Source organism: Pteropus medius, unplaced genomic scaffold (assembly GCF_902729225.1).
Source record: "Pteropus medius unplaced genomic scaffold, Ma_sr-lr_union100, whole genome shotgun sequence".
Lineage (NCBI taxonomy): Eukaryota > Metazoa > Chordata > Mammalia > Chiroptera > Pteropodidae > Pteropus > Pteropus medius.
In genome coordinates this window covers 34486368-34511493 of record NW_024355205.1, presented here as the reverse complement: position 1 = coordinate 34511493, position 25126 = coordinate 34486368, and the positions used below count along the sequence as shown (strand labels likewise).

At 37.6% G+C, this 25126-nt stretch overlaps 1 protein-coding gene and 1 pseudogene across 6 annotated transcripts in view; both read right to left on the bottom strand.

The window, feature by feature from the left end:
- DYRK1A (dual specificity tyrosine phosphorylation regulated kinase 1A) overlaps nucleotides 1-25126 on the bottom strand; it is a 134564-nt gene that overhangs the window by 14696 nt on the left and 94742 nt on the right. For 4 of the 6 annotated variants that reach the window (XM_039857754.1, XM_039857755.1, XM_039857753.1 and 1 more), the window contains 6 exons: nucleotides 21689-21808; nucleotides 19539-19727; nucleotides 16028-16175; nucleotides 13003-13289; nucleotides 9843-9989; nucleotides 7963-8103 (listed from right to left, as the gene is read on the bottom strand). In XM_039857754.1, coding sequence (XP_039713688.1) covers nucleotides 7963-8103; nucleotides 9843-9989; nucleotides 13003-13289; nucleotides 16028-16175; nucleotides 19539-19727; nucleotides 21689-21808 — 1032 coding nt within the window. The remainder of the gene's footprint in view (nucleotides 1-7962; nucleotides 8104-9842; nucleotides 9990-13002; nucleotides 13290-16027; nucleotides 16176-19538; nucleotides 19728-21688; nucleotides 21809-25126) is intronic. The other 2 variants (XM_039857756.1, XM_039857758.1) reach the window with 1 other exon arrangement.
- LOC120599097 (uncharacterized) lies at nucleotides 12123-12238 on the bottom strand (annotated as a pseudogene).

Below are 25126 nucleotides of genomic sequence, written 5' to 3'. Positions count from 1 at the left end.
AATGCTGATCTTGTACAAATTCTTTCAGAAAAATCAAGAATACATTCTAATCATTTTGAGACCAGCATAATCCTGACATAAAACCTAATGATGATATTATAAAAATTTTGACAAATATCCTTCTAATGATAAGGAAACAAAATTCCTACCAAAAAACTACCAAACTGAATCCCTCAATATATACTATTAAGGCCAAACTACATTATAATTTCTTTATATTTTATGGCAGTAAATGATAGTAAATTATGGTAATAAATTAATAGTATATTAAGGCCAAATGTGTTTTACTATAGGTTGAGTTTAATATTCCCCAATTAATGTATTTTATCACGTAACAGGAGAAAAATCATATGATCTTCTCTTAGATGCAGGAGAAGTATATGACAACATTCAAAATCCATTCATGACTTCAACCAACCAACCAACCAACCAAAAAAACACCAACTCTCTCAAAACACTAAACATACTCCTTCAACCAGATAGAGGGCTACAAAAAAATATGCAACTAATGTCATACTTAATGTTGAATGACTACATGCCTTTCCTGTAGGACTGGGAACATGGAAAGATCTCTGCTATCACCGTTACTATTCAACATACAGAGGTCCTTGTCAGTGTAATAAAATAAGAAAAAGAAAGGCATACAGACTGAAAGAATAAAACTGCTCACTCACAGATTAAGCTGAAAACCTTACAGAATCTAAAACAAACAAAAACTAGAACAAATTGGTAAATTTAGCAAAGTTTTAGGATAACTATATACTAGCAATAAAAAATTTAAAAATAATATTAAAAAACGACAAAATAGCACTAAAAATATGTGCAAGACTTCTGCACTAAACACTACAAAATGCTGCTGAGAGAAATTAAAGACCTAAATAAACGGATAGACAAACCACGTTCATAGATTAGAAGACTCAATACTGTTAAGATTCCTCTGAATGGAATCTCAATGCAAACCAAATGAAAATTTCAGCAAGATTTTTTTGGTACAAATTTATAAGTTGATTCTAAAATTTCTATGTAAACAGAAGGACCCTGGGAATAAAATAATTTTTTTTAAACAAAAGAAAAGAGCTGGTGGATTTACACCACAGCTGACCCTTGAACAACATGGTTTGCACTGCGCAGGTCCATATATATGTGGATTCTGTCCTATACGTATACTGGAAAATTCTTTGGAGATTTGCAACAATTGAAGAAGTTCACACATACACATGTACTGTGTAGCCTAAAAATATCAAAAAGATTAGAAAAAGTTATGTCATGAATGCATAAAAATATGTAGATACTAACATGTTTTATTATTTACTACCTTAAAATACAAATTATAAAAAGGTAAAATTTATCAAAACTTATGCATACAAACACCGACCATGCATGACATCATTTGAAGTTGAGAGAAATGCAAACATAAAGATGCAGCATTAAATCGTTTCTGCGCAAAATTAACTGTAGTACACATTGTACTACTGTAATAACCTCTCGGCCACTTCCTGTGGCTACCGAGGTGAGCTCCAGCGCTGGCAGTGCCCATTAAAACACCATACGTGTCGCACGAGCAGTTCGTGTCTCCAGGAAACTGCATATTGCAGGAGAAAGTGATCTCTCGAGGTCGTCATGTTTTTTCATCGTGTTTAGTGCAATACTGTAAACCTTGAATAACACCGAGGGACCCATACGAAGTGCCACTTGTGATGCTGAAAGTGCTCCCAAGAAGCAGAGAAAAGTCATGACATTACAGGAAAAAGGTGAATTGCTTGATACGTAGCACATATTGAGGTCTGCAGGTGCCCAGCATTTCAAAATAAATAAATACATCAAAAGGATCATCAATAAATTAGAAAAGGAAATTTGTGAAAACACTGCTGTAGCTATGCGTGAAAACCTTGTACTTGTTGTAAAATCCCTTTTTACCTCATGCTGAAAACGCATCTTTTACGTGGGTACAGAATTGCTACAAGAAAGACCTACCTACAGACTCAAATATGATTCGAGAAAAACAAAGTTGTTATATGGCAACTTAAAGCAAAAGAAAGGTGAAAGATCTAAAGCTGGAGAATTTAACTCCAGCAAAGGGTGGTCTAATAATTTCAGAAAGCGGTTTGGCTTAAAAAGTGTCAAGATAACAGGAGAAGCAGCTTCTGCCGACCAAAAGGCAGTAGGGAGTTCCCAGGCGCCATTAAGAAAATCACTGAGGAGAAACGCTATCTGCCTGAAAAGGTTTTAAATGCAGATGAAAGTGCCCTGTTTTGGAGGAAAAAAAAAATGCCACAAAAGACATTTATTAGAAAGGAAGAAAAGCAAGTACCAGGATTTAAGGCAGGAAGGGACAGGCCAACTCTGCTTTGTGCAACTGCAGCAGGCCCCCCTCTCTGACGCCACTGACCCGCAGCCTTGAAGGGCGAAGATAAACACCAGCCGCCAGTCTGGGTTGTTCCACAAGAAGGCCTGGACGAGAACCCTTTTCCTGGACTGCTTCCACTGATGCTTTGTCCCTGAGGTCAGGAAGTACCTGGCCCGTTAGGGACTGCCTTTTAAAGTTCTTTTGATATGGGACAGTGCCCCTGGCCTCCCAGAACCCCGTGAGTTCAACAGAAAAGGCGCCAAGGTGCTGAAGTGGTCTACCTGTCCCAAACATGACATCTTCAATTCAGACTCTAGAGCAAAAGTCATAAGGACCTTGACGGCTCATTACACATGGTCTTTTCAGAAAGGACTGTCAACACCAAGAGAGAGAACCCCAGCAGAGCATCGTGGAAGTCTGGAAGGATTACACTCCTGAAGATGCCACTGTTGTTACGGCAAAGCCGTGAGAGCCATCAAGTCCGAAACAATGAATTCCTGCTGGAGAAACCCATGTGCAGAGGCTGCGCGTGACAGCCGAGCAGACGAACCATGAAAGACTGTGGATGTGGCGAAAAAGCCACAAGTGGGTGTGGCAAAGGGTGTCAAGATACAGATCCTGGAGAAATTCAAGCGCTAGCAGACGGCACACCAGAGGAGCTGGCGGAAGACGACCCGATGCAGAGGACAGCTGCCCCACACATGCGCCACCGAGCACGGCGAAGGAGCAGGGGTCTGAGAACCGCTGAGACAGACAACCGGCCGCAGGGCCCGGCTGTTCAGCTGCTGGACGTCTCTGATGACGTGGACTCTTCTGTGAAACAAAGCGACCGGTGGGAGGAGGACTGGCATGGCCAGGAAACATTTTTAGAGAAATGAAAAGCAGAGACGTCAGGCAGAAACTTCCATGTGTCCCCACCGAGTGTGCCTGCCTCCCCCGTGTCCCCGACCACCTCCTCCGCCTCTGAGACCACGAGACTAACACGCCTCATGCCACAGGCTACTCAATGTGAAGGCCTTTATTTTTATTTTTTTCAGTTTCAAGACTTTTAACTTATAATTTACTCTTTTCCTGATTATAAAAACAATTAATGTCCTTTTTTAAAACTGTAAATTAAAGAAGTAAAATCATATATAACCCTACCGCAAAGAAACAACCATGAAAACCATTCTGCTGAGAATTCTTCCAGTATTTTGTTACAGTATCTCTTTTGAAAAATAAATGCCACTTCATCAACCTATAGCTGTTGCCACACCCGCTGAAATACATATTGACCAAACTATAATCATGGTCTGTTAGACCAGATATCTTATTACAAAATTTCTCATACTTTTATAGCTCTTCTCTCTCTCAGAACAACTAGATTAATAAGTTCTTACAAGTGGCAGGAAGTGGGTAATAGCGACCGCAAGGCTTTACACTCCTAAAATGGTCCCCGAGTACCAGACGCCCACTGTGCTGGGTACCACACGTATGTGTAACGGTCCTGACTCCGCGGCCTAGAACAGTACGTGGCATCTATCGGCGTGCAGATGTGAAGACTTCTCTGATGATCCACTCCCACTTGGTGAGTCATCGTCATGCCGCACGCTGATAGACTCATCTGCTATGTGTGTGAGTGTCTTTCTGTGAAAATCTAGTAACTCTATGAGATGCTTCTGTGTCGTCATCATCACCATCGCCAAGTAGTCATCGTGTAAAGCATCACGTGCAAGACTTGTCTGGAAGTGGACAGCCCAACCGTACGTAGGCATAAGGTGAGTGACATTAAATATAAAATTTAATAATGTATTGGTTCTCTCACTGTTTTATAACTTGTTTACAAAGAATTACATTATCAAAAAGTATGCCTCCTTCAGTCATCATTGGAGAGGCTGCATATCAGCTTACTGTCACAGATAAGTGGTTTTTTAAAAAAGAAAATTAACAATGTTTCCAATACTGTACTATAAATACGACTGTGATACTGTGTGCCGTTATGACGATTCATTCGTCAGCGCATAGGCCAGGCTACCGTGAAGCAACCCTAAGGTTACACTGGACGACCAGACCAACCGCACTGCTGCGGCTTCACTATCAACGCATGAACTGTGACACTTGTAAATTACTACAAATTTCTGTCACATTATCTTTTCATTTTTGATGTCTAGTGTTAGTAAGTGCATAACACCTAGTGTTTTTTATCATATAAAACAATATTGACGTAGGTAATGACAGATGATTCATCTTATAAACAATGTAAACTTAAATATTGATACGGTATTTTCTCTTTATTATGTCCTTAATAACATTTTCTTTTCTCTACTTTGCTGTATTATAAGAATACAACATATGATACATGTAATGTACAAAATAGGTGTTAATTAACTAATGTTACCGGTAAGGCTTCCAGTCAATCGTAAGCTATTAGCATACGACTTCGGGGAAATCAAGAATTATATGCAAATTTTCAACTGTATGGGGTCAGCACTCATAAGCCCTGCATTGCTCAAGGTTCAGCTATACTTGAATTCTGGACTCACCGCAAAGCTACAGTAATCAGCACTGCGGTACTGGTTTAAGGATAGACAGACCAATGGAATAGAATGGAGTCCAAATACAGATCTGCACATAAAAGATAATTTTGTTTTGGACAATAGTGCAAAGTCAGATCAACAGGGAAAGGCAACTGTTTTGAACAAATGATGAAGCTACTAGGTAAGCATATAGGGAAAATGAACACCTATTTCCATACTCAAGCATTAATTCGAGATGGACCAAAGAATTCAAACTGTAAAACCTAGAATCAGAAAAACTTTTAGAAAAAAACATGGGAGAATAGCTACACAAAGTTGAGGAAGGCAAAGATTTTTTAAAATATAAAAAATACCTTTCATTTAAAAAGCTGACAAATTTGATTTCATCAATATTAAAATTTTCTGTTCATCAAAAGATACCACTAAGAAATAGGCAAGCCATGGTCTGGAAAAAATATTGACCTATATGTGACAAAAGGACTTACAGAACTCCTACAACTCAAAAATTAAACAACCCAGTAACAAAGGGGCAAAAGACTGGAAAGGGTGACTCTCTTAGAAGAAGAGATATGAATGGCTAGTAAGCACATGAAAAGGTGGTATCATTAGCTATGGGGAAATGCAAATAAAAAATGCTACATAACCATGAGAATGGTTAAAATAAAAAAGACAACCATCCAAGTAGTGAGGATGTCATGCAACTGGAACCCTCATACATTGTGGGATGTGAAACAATAAAGTTTTGGAAAACTATTTGCTATTTCCTTACACACATACACCCTATAACCTGGCAATATCTCTACTCAGTAGTGACCCAACAGAAATGAAAATATGTACGTACAAATGATTTATACAAGGATTTTCCTTGTAGCCTTATTCATAATAGTCTAAACTGGAAACCACCCAAACACCCATCAATAGGTAAATATAGATAGTTATGGCGTTTTCACTCAATGAAATACTATGAAGCAGTAACAGGAAATAGGAGAACTCCTGAGATACACAATATGGATGAATCTGCAAAAACAATGTTTGTAAAGTGGAAGAAACAAAGTAACACTATGATATTCCATTTATATGAATTATGCCTATAAAATAGTCAAAACCTATGATGACAGAAATCAGAAAGCGGGGCTGAGAGGACAGAAAAGGGTCGTGAGAGAACTTTTGGGGCGGTGGGAACATACCGTGTTTTAGGTAATGATACGTTATACATAAAGACTAAAACTCAATGAACATTTTAAATATGCATATCTCATTGTACATAAATTATACTTTAACAAAACAGTAACGTTTATAGTCTTAATTCTTCATCCCCCTTCCCCACAAAAGGAAAAAATTATTAGGTATGGATTTCATTACTAGGAAGCTAAAATGAGCTCTTGAAATGTAAAATGAGAAATTTTAAAGTAAAAATAAAATCACTAAGAAAAATAAACCAGACAGATGGTAGTCCATGCACACCTATTTATACTTATAGTTAAAATCTCTAGTGCATTCTTCATACTGTTTAAAGAGAAATAGTTATTTTATGCTTTTAAAAATTAAGTTTAAGTCAGTTGCTAATCATGGCTAAGGGAAATCTCATAAAATCTAGTTAACATATATTAAATATACGTTAAGATACTTTCAATTTTAAGAATGGAAAAGATTCTGAAATGTCCTCTCAGAAATAATTTAAAAAACAAATAATATAGCCTAAATTGGAAGAAATGATAGGTTATAGCCCATAGTGACTTAACTATGGTTTCATATGGCAGAGATTTTGAGACTGGAACAGATGAACATTTTATTTAGGTAAATGAAAAAAAATAACAAAAAGAAAGAAAACTTCAACTCGGAGAAAAGTAGCAGCCTGTACTGCAGAGAGATAAAACAAGAAGGAGGTTTCATGTCCTGCGGGCTAATTCAAATCAACTGGTAGGAACTAGCTTGAATGCTGGTGACGCTAAGAAGGGTTCCCAGGCTGTGTTCTGGCTCAGGGAAAAAGGACCATGATGATAAGCTATGTGAACAAAGGCAAAGGGACTCAGGATGTCTGCTTGGTATGTTCCATCCCTTCCTTATGGAGAGCAGGTAAAATTTGGCTGCTGGATATTGCACTGCCTGTAACTTTAGAGAATAAGGCAGAATGCAATATACTACAAAGCAGTTCTGAAAAACACAACTTATATATATTTTTAAATATTCTAAAGAAAATCATCTGATATTAAAAGTTAAGACTCCATAGCTATACGAAGGTGAATTAAAAGCAAGCGATAATCTTCAGTTCACTGGAAATGACACCTGGTGGCAACATTGCTAAAATGCAAGGGTAAAATAAAAACTGAAGCAAAAATAAAATCTCTTCAATGTTAAAAATGCAAAGCTACAATCACAAGGTATCTGTTACATATAGCATATATAATCACATATTTATATATTATATTCATTTTATGCTAAAACTAGATTGTAAAATATATGATTATGTTCAGATATGTAAAACAAAAAGGTAAATCAAAATGCAAAACGGCTGTCACTCTATTAAACTGCATAGTTTAGGTATCAGAAAAAAGTTCTCAGATAAAAGAAAATCACTAAAAAAACTGTTTTAAAACCCTCACTTTTAAAGATTTTAGAGACCAGAAATCCCTGCTAACCATATGAAATCGATCAAAGGACTAGCTAGTCTGTTCATATTCTTGTCACATACTGCTTAAGTCAAAAATCTTTTTCTTCCATCTGAACTAAAAAAAAGAGCCATTTACTGCAATTATGACTTCTACTGTTCACAGCTGCAGTATTGTTAACTGTGAATTCACTATATACCCAAGTTGTGAGAAACGAAGGTCAAACTTACTGATTCTACTGTTGAAACAAGGCATGGTGATTTGATCAGCTGTCTCAAAGGGCAGACACATAGTTTTCCTAATGAAGCCTTAGAGAGAACTCTGACCATTAAGCAAACACTGGTCCAGACAGTTCAGTACATACCTGAATTATTACTGAAACTGTAAACTCTAACACTGATTTCAAGTAAATAGAAAATGAGCTATAAAAAGACAGCTCTAGTGAAAGAAATAACAAAGGTTCAAAAAAAAAAAAGTTTCCCTATTTTACCCGTTTTCCATCTTTGGTCTTCTTTAAGTTCCAAGTGCCATCTGGCAACTTCTCAAAGAACTTTCTTGCTTTTGGTGCTTGGTCAAGAATATGAGCAGGTGGAATACCCAGAACTTCCACAATTTTATTCATCTGATCTACCTGTATTAAGAACAAAAAAACCATGTAATTTCTACTGTAGTACATCCTACTCATTCGTTCATTCGTTCATTCATAAATTATAAATAAATAAATTGAGCATCTCCTGTGTGTCAGGCACTCCCCTAGTGCACTGAATATACAATAACAAACAAAAGAGATACAGTCGCTGCCTTCTTGGAGCCCAACGTTTCACAGAGGGGAGGGCAGACAAAGACATAAATCTGGTGTGTCAGGTGGTCATGGATACACAGCAGAAAAAGGAAGGACAGGAGGGAATTTTAAGAGTTTAAGTTTGGGGAGTTCTAGTTAAATAACCATTAAAAAATCCCTGAGGCTTAATTAAGTGTGGATCTAATAAACTTTTTTAAGTGCAGATTCATTCACTTAAATACCGAGTGTCCACTAAATGCTAGAAACCATGCTCAGAAGAAGACAGCAGTGAACAGAACAGACAGAAATCCCTACCAAAAAGTTTACATGATACGGGAAGTGATCACCAGTAAAGAAATATATAAATACACCAGATGACAACTAAGAACTAAGGCGAGAAAAGGAGTGGGGCGGGGCGCGTGCACTGCAATCCAAAATGGGGTGTCATGAACGGTCTCACCAAGACGGTGACCTGAGAGCAAGGACTGCAGGGCAGTGAGGGAGGGGCCAAGGGCTCCGGGAGAGAGAGCAGGCACAGGAAAGAAGAAACGCCCAGGCCCTGGGTTAAGGGCTTGTGCCTACTGTTCCCAAAGGACCTCAGAGAAGGCTGTGTGCTGGGTCAGAGAGGGAGGGAGACGAGGAGGAGAGGGAACAGAGGTCAGAGGGACGAAGGGGTTTTCCAGCCACTCAGACAACTTGGGCTTTTATAGGGAGTGAGATGGAAGGTGATCCTAACACTGTCCGAGCCCATGAAAACATACTCATCTACAATAATATTATTTACATTAAACAAACACACTGTGGCACTTATGGCAAACAGTAGCTAAACCTATCAACAACTGTATAACCCAGCACAAGTCATTAGGTTTTGCGGGTCTTTCTTTTTTCATTTATAAATGAATGGACTGATCACAAACAGCAGTGGTCTAACTTTTCTTAAAAAAAAAATAAATAAATAAAATTTAAAAATCCACAAATAGTTTTAAAACCAATAAAAGTCCAATTCCCCTGACTGAAAGGGAGCTAGCTTGGCTTCACCCTCGTCTGCCCAGGCACTGTCCTCTGACCTTCAAGAATATTCTAAGAACACAGACAGGAAACCCGGGGACTAGAAAATTATACACAATCTGTAGTTCTAAAATTCTATAATTCGCATTTACTCTCAATTATCCAGACTGCATATCCATCAACCCTACTGGTCGTCACTTCTTTAATTCCAAACTATAGCCTCAAAATTTATAGTGACATTTACACTATTTCAGGGTGGCCTTCATTCCTTCATGATCACCTTTTTTGGTTATTATACTTAAAACCTGTAAAATTTATACAAAATACTTAACATTTTCTAATCCACTTTATTGTTCTCCTTCATTAGCAGCTTACTCACTTCTCATCTCATAATTCTAGACTCACCATATGATAATTGAAAAATGCGTAATATAAATTCAAATCTAACCTAACATTTGAATGATTAAGTTGGTAAATAGACATCTTTCCCTAAACACAACGTTTAGATTACACCGTTATAGATTAAAAACAAAAAGAAATTATGAAAATAGGAACAATTTTCCAGGCGCTCCATCATGTACCTCATTGGCTCCACTGAACAGAGGTTCTCCAGTGTGCATTTCGACCAGAATACACCCAAGGGACCACATGTCGATAGCGAGGTCATAAGGCATTCCCAGGAGCACCTCTGGAGACCGGTAAAAGCGACTCTGAATATACTGGTATATCTGAAATATATTTCAAAATAGCATTAATTCCAAAATAAGTTTTAATTGTGGTCAAACACTGGATTAAGAACACTGATCTAATATTAACAGAAAAAAATGTAACTGGCTAACTCCTAACTTAGTATTCCACTTACTGATTTCGACATTAGTCTGTGAATAGAAGTAAACAAGTCAAGTGAGTAGTTAATCTGACTGTGAAATGCAAAATGTATAAAATTCAGGTCCTTTCATTTAATCCAGTCCTAACTGGTAATCAAGGTACATCTTAAAACAAACAATTACACCTTATTAGAATAAAAAATTATTGCAAATAATTTTTTCCCTATTATTCTTTCTATGGCTGATGCTCAGTTTACCATTAATTTAACAGCTTAATTGTATTTAAATTAACCTTTTTAAGGTTAATTTAGGTTAGAATGCTTTTCAGCATCAAGAGTCAAACTCAGTACAATGTAATTAGAAATTCAGACATCTGTACTATATTAGTGTCATAGGTAAATCCTAGAAACAATGCTACCTAAAGATTCCATAAAGAGTTGTTTCTGGCTAATCATGTCTCTGCCCTGTCCCCCTCCCATCTCAATCTAAGACTTTTTAGGGAGAGAAAGTCTTGAAATAGGTTATTTTCAGTGAAGTAATCTGAAAATGTCTTGAGACACCAATTTATCTTCACTTAACCACTGTTTATGTCTAGTAAAACAAATATCTGTAAAGCAAAGAAAGTTTTATTTAAAAAGACAGAGAAAGAAACAAAATCCTACTTAAACTTCCTAACCTAACACTCAAACCAGGCAGCCAGCAGCATCATGTTGCTTTCTCACAAAAGCTTCTGAGCTCCCACCTAAAACACCAGCCAAGCCTCCAAGAATCATCTCACGCCTCTATAAGCAGGTCAACCCAACCTTAGGGCCTTCTCACAATGAAGAATGTCTAATTCAAAGGGACCAGGAAGAAGTCTTACATTGCCAAGTTTTTATAAATCAAAAGCATCGTTAAGCCCCAAAGACTCCCTTCTACCGGGACAATCTTATTTCCCACCTTATGCAAGGTCGTCACCCAGCCACCCAGTGACTGGGTCATCTCCCAGGTGTGCTCCAGAACACCCTGAGGAACTTTTCCTGAAACTCACTTGCCCTAGTACCTTCTGATACTGAGGCAGGAGATCTAAGGCTACCGCATGTGTATTTTGGAAATGACTTCCCACGCAACTGATACATTCAACGTGGTTAAAAATCCACTGAGCTGAAGGAATAGCTGTCTCTTTGGATGGAGAGAGAGAACAGCGTTTGATATTAGGACAGAACATATGATTTTGCATTAGATGGGGAAAGAATTTCCAAGTCTAAAATCGATCCAATAACTCTGAAGATGGGCATGTATTTTCCAGTCACAATATATACGTTATCCCACATGAACACCTATGGGCATCTCTTGATTTTCAGAGGCATTTGAAATAGCAAACTTTGCTTACTATGCCTTCAGTTTTTAAAAATTATTTCAATGACCTATTCAGCATTGCTCAATTATGGCCATAAGATAATTTGCAGACAATAACAAAGAGTCAGACAATCCTGTTGGCTGGCTATAAACCTTCCAGATTAAATTAATGTGCTATATTTAAAACCCAGAAAATAGTTGGACAGGACAGGAAATTTCACTGATTTGGAAAAACAAGAAAAGTAAAGCTATTGTGAAATAGTAGTATCTGAAGGTTAGTTTTGTCCCCTCCTTGTTCTTTTAAATAGTTAAAATGAGTCAAATATTATCAAACGGTGATCTTAATTCTTTCAAGTAGAGAATAACCTATAATTTCTATTTTATACATAAAACATGCTATTCAGAGTAATTCTAGAAATGCTAGAAAAAAACAGTACAAAAAATTTCCTGTCCTAAATCAGCTAAACCTAAATCTATTTTTTGCTACAGACATGTCTGTTTTTAGCAGTCTAAAAAACAAGTCAGTTTGGACGAGAGTCAGAATTTATATAAGGAAAAAAAGACGAACTTATTTATCAGAACGAGTATGTCTATCAACTGTGCAATTTCTGTACTATATTACCATGCGCAAAATTACCTGCATTTTTTTTACCCATCAGTTTTTTGGGTTTTTTGTTTGTTTTTTATTATTATTTATGCCTATGGTACCTGGTCTTCCTAGGTGGTCTCCCATTGAAGTACTAACCAGGCCCGACCCTGCTTAGCTTCCGAGATCAGACATCGGGCTTGTTCAGGGTGGCATGCCCACAGACCATGGACCATGGCTCCACCAGGGTGCGAATCCAGGACCTTCTGCATAGAAAGCTGACGTGCTAACCACTACACTATGGAGCCACGTCCCCCATCAGTTTTTTGAGGAAAAATATTTATCTTGATCTATACTTTATAGCAATGATTCAATGTTCTAGTACTAGAATTTCTCCAAATTTATACTAAAACCTCTATTTTGGAAATATAGTTACAAATACTTAATTCACTCATCTATTCTCTCTCTCTCAGGCTTTTTGCATATATACAATTTTTTAAAATCCACTTTGAAAAACCTATACCTTCCAATTCAAATGCAATTTGAATGCAAATTCCTATTTGCATTTTATTATTATTATTATTATTATTATTATTATTATTATATTTTTAGGCAAGGCAACCCTTGGTTGACCTCGAAGATTGCAAGGACCTTGTCAGCTTACAATTCCTTATTTTTTATTTTTTACGTCTATAGCACTTGGTCTTCCTAGGTGGTCTCCCATCCAAGTACTAACCAGGCCCAAAATGGCTTAGCTTCTGAGATCGGCTGAGATCGGGCTTGCTCAGGGCAGCATGGCCATAAGCCTATTTGCATTTTAAAAGATATTTCCATAAAATAGTTATCAACACAACGTATCAAGTGCTATGTTTTAAAGATAACCATCTTGTGATAACCGCTAAATTGTATACACATTAATAACATTTCAAATATCTACCTACACTATCTTACCTAATTCTACTTAATTCACAAGTCCTGGAATGTACTTACCCGCTGCCCCAGCTGACAAGAACTGCCAAAGTCAACGATCTTGATTGCACTGCGTTTGGGGTTACAAAGGAGGATATTCTCAGGCTTTAGGTCACAGTGAATGATACTAAGTTCTGGAGTCGCCAGGAAAAGCAGTGCGGTGCACATCTGCTGTGCAAACTTCCGTGTTAGGTTCAAAGAGACACCTCGAAAATTGGTGTTCCTCAGTAAGTCATAGAGGTTGTAGGACAGCATTTCAAAAACTAAACAGAGATGGTTTCGAAACATAAAGTGGCGTTTCAAATGCACTGAAAGAGAAAAAGTTTCATTTTAAATTATACATAAGCCCATAAAATAAGAATAATGTATGCATAAACTCGCAAAAATCTATAACATTACAATGTCCAATGTAAAGTGAAAATCAAGTTAAAATTTGGAGATCAGCATTCTGTAGTAACAGCACATTCTTTAATAAGTTAAGAATATCTAAATTGTTTATTTACTGAATTAAACAGGTGCAGTTTCTGCCAAAAAGCAATAATGTAAGAAGTAGTACCAAAATGCCTTGTGTTCTTAAAAAAACTAAGTCAGGTATGAAAACATGAGTAGTAAACTGACAAACAGTACTGAGAATACTTTAGTAACTTGATCCTCATTTGTAAGAGAAAGCACCTTTTACTTCCTGAGAGCGCAACCTCACAACTCTATGTGTCTAAGCTCCACCCACTGGGCTCTCTGGTTTGTGGCCGTGCTGTGTTGGCAGCCCTCTCTGGAATGGCTAGGATGTACATACACAAACTGCTTTGGCCAGTCTTAGATTTCATTAGTAGTTTTCTGTAACAACTGTCAAAGGGAGACAGATTTTTTTTCCTTTCAAATACAGCAAATGTTTGAAATCATGTTTGGAAGGTATTAGAATTCATAATCAAAGCATCTGATTATGTTCATCAAACTGGTCTATGGGACATCTTGTGCAAAACTGAGGTGTGGGAAAATTTCAAACTAGAGCTCCATCACAAGAAGAAATTGTAAGTAGGCTTATGAACAGGTAAACAGTAGAACACATTACCTGCTATCACTGCTGACCTTCCAAGAAGGCTACTACTCACTCGCTCAACTGCTTCAAAGACTTAAAGCACAGAATTAACACTGACTTCACATCAGATGAGGTCATTCAATAAAGTGCTGCCCTTCACAGAAATTCTTACATATACCAGAGCACCTGTAACTCAACTAGAGTGACATAAAACCACTGTTTGTCAAGGTTACCTTCATTTTGGTCTCTTAGTATCATAAAAACAGGTTTTTCTACAGATCTATCTGGAATAACTACAACAGTATTCGTGCCTGGTCCCTGTGACTGCGGACACATTGAGATGTCCTGGTAGCAACCACAGACTGCCTCCCCAGAAGCAGTGCACATCAACATCGTTTTTAGATCACTCCTGATACACGTGGTCTAAAATTGGGATAAATAACAGCACACACACTGCATGGCTCTACAGGAGTCTACAGTACAATGCAACACCCTGCAAATAAAAAAAGAATCCTGAAGGTTACATAAGACTGTCTAATCTCTGCTCTTACTGACTGAAGTTCATAGGTTTACAACTAAAATCACGTGACAATAAGACACACCACAGATATGGTCCATGCAAGAGTTTTAATATGGTCAAACGCTAGCCACAAAAGTAATGCAAAAGGTAACTGATGCCAGAATTCCAGGGTGAGTATGAAAATCCCTCTGCGAAGCTCTGTGATGAGGACATTCTGCCAGTGGAACATCAACCCACTCGGCTCCCGATCTCCGTACTACTCAGTACTGTCACTATGATGTACTAAGCAAGCACTGACGACGTTATCAAAGAACGTTCACACCCACGTCTTTTTAACTGAATTTTGGATTTGCAAAATTTTGTTCTAGACCTAAACTAACTTTCCTTGTAACGAGACCATGGCAAGTACCAAATAATCCAGATAAGAAATTATGCTACATGGTAAAGTAGGTTTTTTAGTAGTTCAAAGAATGAATATAAAACTCATCAGAATAAACTATAAAAGATCAATCAGTTCAAAATATAAATTATTTACGTCGTAGAAGAGCAACATGACCTACAGACACCTCAAATTTAAGGTAGCAACTCTACAGACATGGCTATATCTAACTGTAAAGTTATTTTTCTCTGGTTTTCAATACAGAACCTCAATTTCTTGAGACACTGCACTCACCATCTTCCTAATAGGAGTTAAAAACAAAAACCTCATCCAAAAGAATATCTGTAATGACTCATACAGTTAACAATTATTAGTCTGTTTACTAGAAACAAAAAATGATAACCATTACTATACAGAACTGAATAGCTAACATTTATTGAATGCTTACTATATGCCTGCCATGTCTTCTTTCAATAAGGCAAAAATTAAAATGTCACAGTAACACACCAACATCTTTACTACTTAAGCAAACACTCAAATGCAACAAACAAGAGTGAAAAGAAGGGGGGATCCATGTCCAGAGACCACTTTATAAGTCAAGTGTCCTTAGAACGACGGCTGCTTGCGTTTCTAAGCCCCTTGAATGAGAATGAGCTCACTTTATACTGAGTTATAATCACAGTGAATAGCAAATGTTCAGTAAGTGTTCAGCAAAAAGGTTTTAAATACAAATGTTATACTATGGATTATACCAGATACCTCAGAGAAGAAACTAAGGGGGAAAGTTACCAGAAAGAGGACTCTCTGAAATAACACGTGTGATTAAAGCAAACAAACAGCACTTGTAAGTTGCCTCCGACCCCCCCCCCAAAAAAATGACACTATTCTTGTTTGTTTATGAATTGTACACCACCTGCATGCACATTCCCAAAGACTTAGAATATTACGGCCAGATCAGGTAACTTATCTAAATCTATGCCCTCCAACAGAAATAAACAGTTGAATTTTTGGTCAATCGCTTTAAGATAAAATCAACATTTTCATACAAAAACCACCATTAACTCAAATCTCTGGTCTGGGTAAGCGCACAGAGTTCTGTCTGCCTGCTTACCTATGTAGTATTTCATTTCAGTGTCATGTTTGTTCATGAGCTCAAGAAGTCGCACTTCTATCTGGGCTTGATTCAGAAAAGCCTTCTTGTTCTTTATGATTTTAATGGCAACCCATTCCTGCTCCACACGATCATATGCTTTTACAACCTAAAAGAGAAGAAAGAGGAATAATTCTCTATTTCATTAATGGCAACAAGCTCACGGTACTTTACAATTCGCCTTAATTGTACACTGACCTAACTCATTTTCTGACCTTCCTAATCAGAAGACAGCCTATTCATTTCCATTCAGTAATATCCATTTACTGCTTTACAATCACTTTCAATCTTTTCAACTAAATTTCTTTTGCATCCTTACAGTATTTCTAAATATCCACAAAACAGAACTTTCTTAGCAAAACTGGATTAACTATTTTCCTCCTTTGAAAATAATATGATGAATCTTAACAAGTGCTTCGTTTTTTCACCTAAGTAACACTCTAAGACAATTCTTCCAACTATTCTTTATATGAGAGAAAAACCTGGTTTAAATCCTAATTATTAGTGTAAAATATTTAAAAAGTTCTAAGTCATCTGAAAAATGTAGATAACTTCCTAACTTTAAATTAGATTTTCATAGCTAAAACATGGGTATATAACAGAAGGATTAATTTACACTAAAAAATAAAAAATCAAATACAAATTACCAGGGAAGTTCCATGATAAACATTAAATGCCTAAATAAGTTTGACAGTTTTAAAATGAGAATCAGTGAATGCTAAGGAGAGGGGAGTATTCGTGACCAAGTCGTCATGCACATCACTCATTTTAATTTACTCATTTAAAATGAGTTTCGTGCTATTAACGAAGAGATTTACATAAAAATTAAGAAATCAATACATAAATGAAAACGCTTATCTCTACCAATCACTAGCACTGATTAAATAAGTTACATTTACAGTATTGTATGTAATCTGAATAGGTAATAGTTTTAGATACACAGTCTCGCACATTTGCAAGTCTGGACATGCAGGTAGAACTCCAAGTGATTCCCATGTGCAGGCTGAGTGCCGCTGGATTACAGGGAGAGAATGGAATGCATGTTCCAAGATTTGTGTCAGTCAAAGTTAAAACTACTGTCAGTGACAGATTACAAACAGCTCAGCTAAAACCAAACGTAGAATGAAAAAACCAACGTCTCTGGTTTTACCCAATTCTAAAATATACTATCGACTGTATTTTAAATCAGGGGCTGCCCGTGTAAACATCTGACCGAGTGGTGCTGACATCCTTCTGTTTCATCGACTATACTGACTGCACCAAGAGCTGCAGTCCGGTGCCCAGATCCCAACCATCTCCATCTCCGGGACAAAAGCCATTCAAAGGGGCCCAACTATTTACTGACTTAGCAAATAGTTAACCAGCTAAATGCTAAAGCAACGGTTTTCGATCCTGAATTACATATTTAATAGGAATTTTTTAAAAAATATCAATGCCCAGAATCTTATCACAGAGATTCTGATTTAACTGGTTTGGCGCCTAAGCATCAGTCCTCCCCCTGCTCCCCACAAAGCTCCCCGGGAAATTTCAATGTGCAATCAGGACTGGTTATCACTGGCTTAAGAAATGAAGGAGCCCCTTATTTTAACAAGGATCTGGCAGAGACTTTAGAGAAAGTCTGGCCACATCGACATGGAAGACATCAGAGGTCCAGAGACCGAGCGCACCTCGGCGTAGGAGACAGGCATCAATGTGACCTGCCGCGATGGAGTCTGATGTCACAGAGGCCTGTACTTGTACAGGTTTATTGGGCTCACTTGCTCTCAGGAATTAGAGGATAAGAAAATTAAACGGGAGGAGGAAAACATCACCCTGAGCCCAAATGACTGAGTATCTAGGGAAAAGTTTAGAGAGAAGGCTACACGGCCATCATTTTCACGGTGGACATTACAAAAGATCACAAAAGTAACAACATCTCGTTGAGAGCAACTGCATAAACGTTGGTGTGATTCTCAAGGTGGAGACAGCAATTTCTATGTCAAGGGTGTTCGCAAGATTACTTAAAAAAAGCTGGGCCTCAGAAATACCTTGAGACTAACAGAGGAACAGAAGCAGCTTCTGACAAAAAAGTGAAACTTTCACAAACAGAGACTCCCAAAATCCTGAGAAACCCTGGTTACGAATCAAGAGAGAAGTCCCTGAATTATGTGCAATCACCAAAATCCCTTGAAATCAGGGAAAGGGGCAGACACACTACGCATGTGACATGGGGGCCTGGAAGAGCCACGGCACCGATCCAGTCCTCCGGCAACTGTGTTCAGATTTCCTTACAAGTTTAAGACCGTAGACTTTTCCGGGTCTAGACCTGTGGCTGCAATGGCCGACAGTACACTTTCTGTCCTAAGCGTGATTAGACCAACGCATAATGAATTTGTCCCACCAGGTTGAAAAGAGGCATATTTTCCTTTCTCTCAAGGTAGGAACAGATAAGTAAGAGCATACAAGTTCCGGTTTTTGGAGATTTTTTACATCAAAAAAAGTAGTTCCGGTCAAGTCATTTTGAGACCCATTCTGTCATCATTAAAAAGTCAAAAGAAGTAACTGGATTGCAGGTTCATGACCAACACACTGCACAAAGGTTGCAAAAATGAAGGCGACTGGGACTGACAAATCACACCTCAAACAAAACAGAGCTCTGTGACTCAATGAGACAGAAGTTACAAGTGCAACGAACTGGGAGATCCACAGCCAGAGAAAAAGCTTTTTAAAAGTGCAAAGAGAAAGATTTTGTTAGCTCTTGTTCTGGGCACCACTGATGGACGAGATTAACGTATTTAGGGTTTTGCACTTTGTATTGGGGTTTGGGCAGTCAGGTGAGGAAGGGAGAGTCGTAGGTGGAGGAAGAGGCCAGGAATAAAGAGAAAAAAACAGGTCCCTTGGAATTCCTTCCTCTTATTCCCAGTAGAAGCTGCCTGAGTGATCCTTTCCATCAAAATTACCCTGATCACCGTACGAGCAATGCTGATGCTATGAGGACCACCTGCCCATTTAGGCCTGACACACTTAGGCCATGGGAAAGGCCCAGGGTCCAGCCCCTGGCTTTCCAAGCCTCCAAAAAGTGAGAGGGCACCTGCTATCCCAGCTGAAAATAGTGATTCTTTTCTCTTTGAAGAGGAGCAGCAGACAGGAAGGTAATTATCTCTAGCACTCACAATGAAGAATTCTCCAAAGATTATATAAAACACATCTGAAAGGGGCAATACTATCTATAAGTGATTAAAATCAACCACTTAGTCATTAGTAAGATAAGTACTAGGTAACTTTAGAAAGTAAATAAAGAAAAAAAAGTCCAATGGAATTTTTATAGCTGATACAGTGTTACTATCTTTAGAGAACTGTGATCATCCAAATGCATAACCACTGTATATATCATTTACAAATATTCTGAAGTATACTTCTGAGGAAAGGGTGCAACAATATGATTCACTAAAAAATTCTAATTTATGAAATTCAGCATTTTCCATTATATTACCTGTCCAAAGGAACCTTTGCCTATCAAGGAATCAATTTCGTAACGATCCATCCACTTTTCTCCGTTTTTTACAATATAATCATAGTTATCATCGTCATAACCATCATTGTAAACCTTCCGCTCCTTCTTATGACTAGAATCGTCTCCCTGGCCCTGTTGGTGTCTTCGCTTCTTTTTTGCATAGTAAACCTGAAACGAGAATACAAAGTGTTAACTATACAATTTAAAACTTTACTAGAGATTAAGGGAGCATATATCAAGAGACATATCTGCTATCACTAGGAAACTGATGAATTGTTATTCTTAATAGCAAATAAAAAACATGAAGTAAAGATTTCCTATAATTGCTACTTGAATTATAGAAAAATACTGATATATAACTAATGAGAAATGTCTACACTGACATTCACTTTAAACTTATACTGCTTATACACTTTATAAATAGGAGACGTTAAGTAACTGGCCCAGAGCATCCCATTCCAGAAGAGTAACTGGATCCCATTTACATTTATTATTTAAATTAAGATACAGTTTATATCCAGTGAGGTGACATGGCTCTTAAGAGCATCATTATGAAAGATTTTGGAAAATATGTATATGTTGATGTAATCAACAAAGGCAAAACCTAAAAAAAAAAGAAGAACATTTTCATCCTCCTCATGTTTAAGTCCCCTCGTGCCCTCTCCTTCCAGTCAATCCCAATTTTATATTTGATCATAAGGCACAGATTTTATTCAGGAGCAGTTAAATGTATCTAAACTGATGTTTCACTAATGCAACAGGCCCTCTGAGACAGGCCCAATGCTTAAGCCTGTAATAATATAACAATTAATGAAAAACAGCCACTCCCTCCCTTCGCCTATAATACTGAATGAAGGCCATTAACGGATTGGGTTATTTTCTCATAAAACAGTTTCTAAAGCCAGTAAAAAATAATAGGTAAACTAGGCAACAAGTCTACATAATTGGTATCTAACTTTGAGGAAATTATAAATTATGTTTCTCAGAATAAAAAAACTCTGGTTTACAAGGCAGCAAAACAGTTAAAAATGAGCTTCAACAAAGTTACTGTTAACAACGGCTTAACAGTAGCTTCGTTAATTTATCAGATATTAAGAAATTGACATTAATAAAGTGTTGGCAATTTATCGGATTATTTTCAGATAATCAAAAGCTAGTTTGGCACATTTTTTATAACATTAATTGTGTACAAAATCCAACTCAGAAATGTTCCTCATTGAGTTCATTCTAATTTTATCTTGTCGCTTTAATATAATAATATTGGCATTAAACAGCACCAATAGGCTGTAAAATTTATACACTTAAGAACATCTTTTTATTTACATGGCTCGAAAGCTGGTAAGAGGGTGTAGGGCTCACACTGGAGGAGGCAAGCTCAGGCACACCCACCGTGCTCCAGAAAAGCTCATTTAACATTAATTACGGAGTGGATGTTGAGACTGGACGCCAATGGCAGTCAAGTCAAAAAGGTCTGAGACACTAGAAAAACAATTTTGGGTGGCAAAGGGCCAAGCTGAAAGATGAGTAATTCAAAGTGCTGTCTATGTTTTTTTATCCTACTTCCTTCCACCAAAAAGGCTTTCAGATATCTTACAATGAAAAGATATAAATAAAAGCACACGCATAAAATTTAAAAAAAAAATTTTAAATCACAGAAATAGATCAAATTAACTAGACCGAATGCCTGTTATGTAGGTATTAAATGTGCCTCAGAGCTTCCTGACATCCACAGCAAAAGGAGAAACCAATATATAAAAATTTAAGCAAAATTCTAACATATACATATTTTTATGGTGTCATTATTCTCTCACTTTCTCCCTTCTTATTTTGGAGAACTTATTATAGAAATAATAATTCAGCATATATTAAATACAACTCTGAAAAGGGGGGAAGTTATCCACAATTATCTTAATTTTCTACAGCCCTTGTTAGTATATCTTCTTTCTTTTACATAATTATAACTATATTATCTATAAATCATTTACTTACCAGTCTTCACAATATTTATCAATATGACAATCATTGGGGTTTAAAAAAAAAGCTTAGTTATGTTAAAAAAGGTCACAAAACAACTTTTTTCCCTGCTCTACTGCAAGACACATGCTGTTATAACAAATGAATAGTCTTACCTCATTAATATGCTTATATGTTTTGATCAAGTCAACAGAGAGTTTTCTCAGGGGAGCAGTTGCTGGATCACGGAAGGTTTGGGGCATCCGCCTCTGTAACATGACAATATCAGGCATCACCTTAAATAGACAGAAAAGACTAGCACTTTAACTATACTGAATTGGTATAAATTCCCTCCTCTGTAATCTGTATATATGCGTTAAAAAAAAAAAAAAAAAAAAGACATCTACATTAGAAGATTATATTGCTCTCTTTTTCAACTGGATTCCACTGAAGACAACCTACCGTGGGAACAAGTCAATGAAATTAGCAAGTAACATGCCCAGCTGCCCCAGGCTTCGATCCGCTTCCCCAAATTCAACAGTGGGGTTACAGACATACCCTGGGGTCCAGGAAACTCGCACGATGCTGCCCAAGAGGGCTTCTCCACCATACAATTAGCCCAACAAAAACTTTCTTCTTCTGAATTATTCCTGAAGCCTGACCTGGTTCACACAGGTCAGACAAGCTCAACTTCAGCTTCCTAAGAAAGGATTTCAAGACCCAGTGGGCACCACAAAGCAAGCGCCGTAGAGCAGGAGTGCAGCTTGGTGTTACAGAAGTAAAGCTCCAACAGCCCCGGTCCCTGCCCTCTGACAAGCATCTGCCCTGTAGCTAAGGCTGGAATCTGCTCTCATCTCTTTAACACACTTGAGTACGACATGCCCTCCACATCCCCTCCCCCTCCATGCGGCGTTACTCTCCACAACCCTTACCCCCACCTGACAGACTATTCATTTATGCACGCATGCTGGTTTTAGTTTTCTCTCATTCTCCGTCCACTACAAGGAAAACTCCATAATGGCAGGGATTCTTTTGATCAATGTTGTATTCCCTTTGCCTAAAACAGTGCCTGGCACATAGTAGGTGTTTAAGAAATATCTCAATAAACAAATGAATCCATAATACCAACATCCCTACCTACAATTACACTAGTAGCTGTCTGCAAACTCCAAAGGACACCTTAAAGCTAAGGAGACTTTCAAAAACCTCATTTCAACCATACTTTATTAACTCCTCCCACCCCACCCCCCAATCCTAAACCACATCTCTTCCACCGTCCAACAGGCAGTCAGGGTCTATATGTGAGCTCCCTGCCGGACGGGAGACAGAGCAGGCACACGAACGTCCTCTGGACAGATGCCCAGGAATGCTGCGCTAGCGCGTCGTGACCGCCATCCACGTCCCACTCTCGCACCATGTGTTGTGACGGAAGGGGTTCCTGAGGTGGGGGTTTTTTTTTTTTTTTTGTAATCAACGAATCCTCAAAACCAATTAATTACATCAAGGTATCGACAGTCACGGCCTCTAGCCATCCCCAGATTCCTGCCTAGCTCTAATAGCCATTTATGCTGGTAAAATCTACTGGGCCACCTACACTGCTGGTGGGGATGTAAACTGGTACAGCCACTATGGAAAACAGCATGGAGGTTCCTCAAAAAATTAAGAACAGAATTACCATATGACCCAGCAATCCCTCTTCTGGGTATGTACCCCGAAAATTTGAAAACATTTATCCTTAAAGATATATGTGCCCTGATGTTGACTGCAGCATTATTCACAATGGCCAAGACATGGAAACAACCGAAATGTCCTTCTACGGATGACTGGCTAAAGGTAGGGTACATTCATACAATGGACTATTACTCAGCCATAATAAAAGATGAAATACTGCCATGTGCGACAACATGGATGGATCTTGAGATTAGCATGCTAAGTGAAATAAATCAGACAGAATAAGTCAGGAACCATATGATTTTACTCATATGTGGGATATAAAACTGAAAGCAACAAACAAACAAGACAAAGAAACAACGACTCATGGACAAGGACACCAGTTTAATGGTCACAAGAGGGAAGGGGAAGTAGATAAGGGTAAAAGAGGTCAAATATAAGGTGACAGAGGAAACTTAAAATTCATTTTGAGTGGTGAACGCAATATACGCATGATATATTATTAAAGTGTACATTTGAAACCTATGTAATTTTATTAACTAATGTCACCCTGATAAATTTAATAATAATAAAAAAAAATCTACTGAGCTAGAAGCCCCTGATGCAGCCTCTCTCCAAGGACACTTGGGTTAATTTGAGGGACAGAGGGACAGTAACCACATCATACCAAGGCCTCACAGAAACGTCTGGAGTCTTGGGATAACTAACCAAGCTAACCCACGTTAAGAAAAAAAGGGAGGAAGGTTGTAAGGTGACACCGGACAGAACGGGAAAGAATCACCATGCGTGTGGTATGAAAAGACAGAGCTGGCATAGTTACTAGATGTACTTTCCTTTAACCATTATTAACATTAGTTTCCTCTGCATCTCTACCCAAAGTCTAAAAAGTTGTTAACCAGATAGTAAAGTCACTGAATTACTGTTATGTTAATAATTATCTCTTCTCACGATTCTCTCCTTTTTAAAGTTCCAAATAAGGTTTAAGGAGAAAAATCCTCCAGCGATCATAACTATTTATCTGAAAAGATAGTAAGAAGTAATAAGAAATCTGAATTTCTTAATTTTCTAATATATATTGTTTTATTTTTTTCTAAATATAAATAAAGAGCAGGTACAGCTAAATTCACAGAATATTCTTACACTATTCCTTCAAGATTTAATTTAATGAATAGACAGTATCAGCAATAAGCATGACAATTATTTCTTGTTAATGAATACTATAAGCATTTAAGGTAATAAAAGAGGTTTCCCTTAACATATTTCCTTTTTACTTTTTTAAGAGCCTGGCATTGTTTTCATGCAGGTAATTTACTCAGCAAGACCATGCTCAGGCTACTGGAGGGCAGCCTCACTGTGAGATTACACAAAGTCTGAAGCAGTAAAATATTTCATTACCGCTTATAATAAAAGTTGACAGAAGGTATAACTATTGTTAGAAACAAATTACGTAAGTAGTTAACAATAAAATAGTAGTAACAAGTATTTGCTACATACTATGTTTTGGGCATGCATATTTCTACATGTCTCTCAGGTAATCCTCTCAACAATTTTATGAGGTAAGTGACACTCCTGTCACCAATCCACAAATGAGAAAGGCCTAGAGGCAGTGAAGAAGACAGGGGGTGAGATGCGAAGTGAGGCAGTTTCTCACCGAATCCCATGCTCTGAACCCCGACGCCAGGCCAGAAGCTCTCCATCAATTTTACGTCTCTAGTCTATCCTCTTGGTTGAATCATTTTAAGGCTATTTGTTGGGCAAAATAATTGAGTCATGAATAATAAATGCCAATAAAATAAGCACATGCATTTAATACAATTAGTTATGTACAAAACCGTGGACGTGTTTAAGTATTTAACCTGCCCATATACAATTCCACTGGTATCTCAAACATCTGAAAAAACAACCAGTGACTATATCTTCCAAGAGTAATTATGCTCACTCAA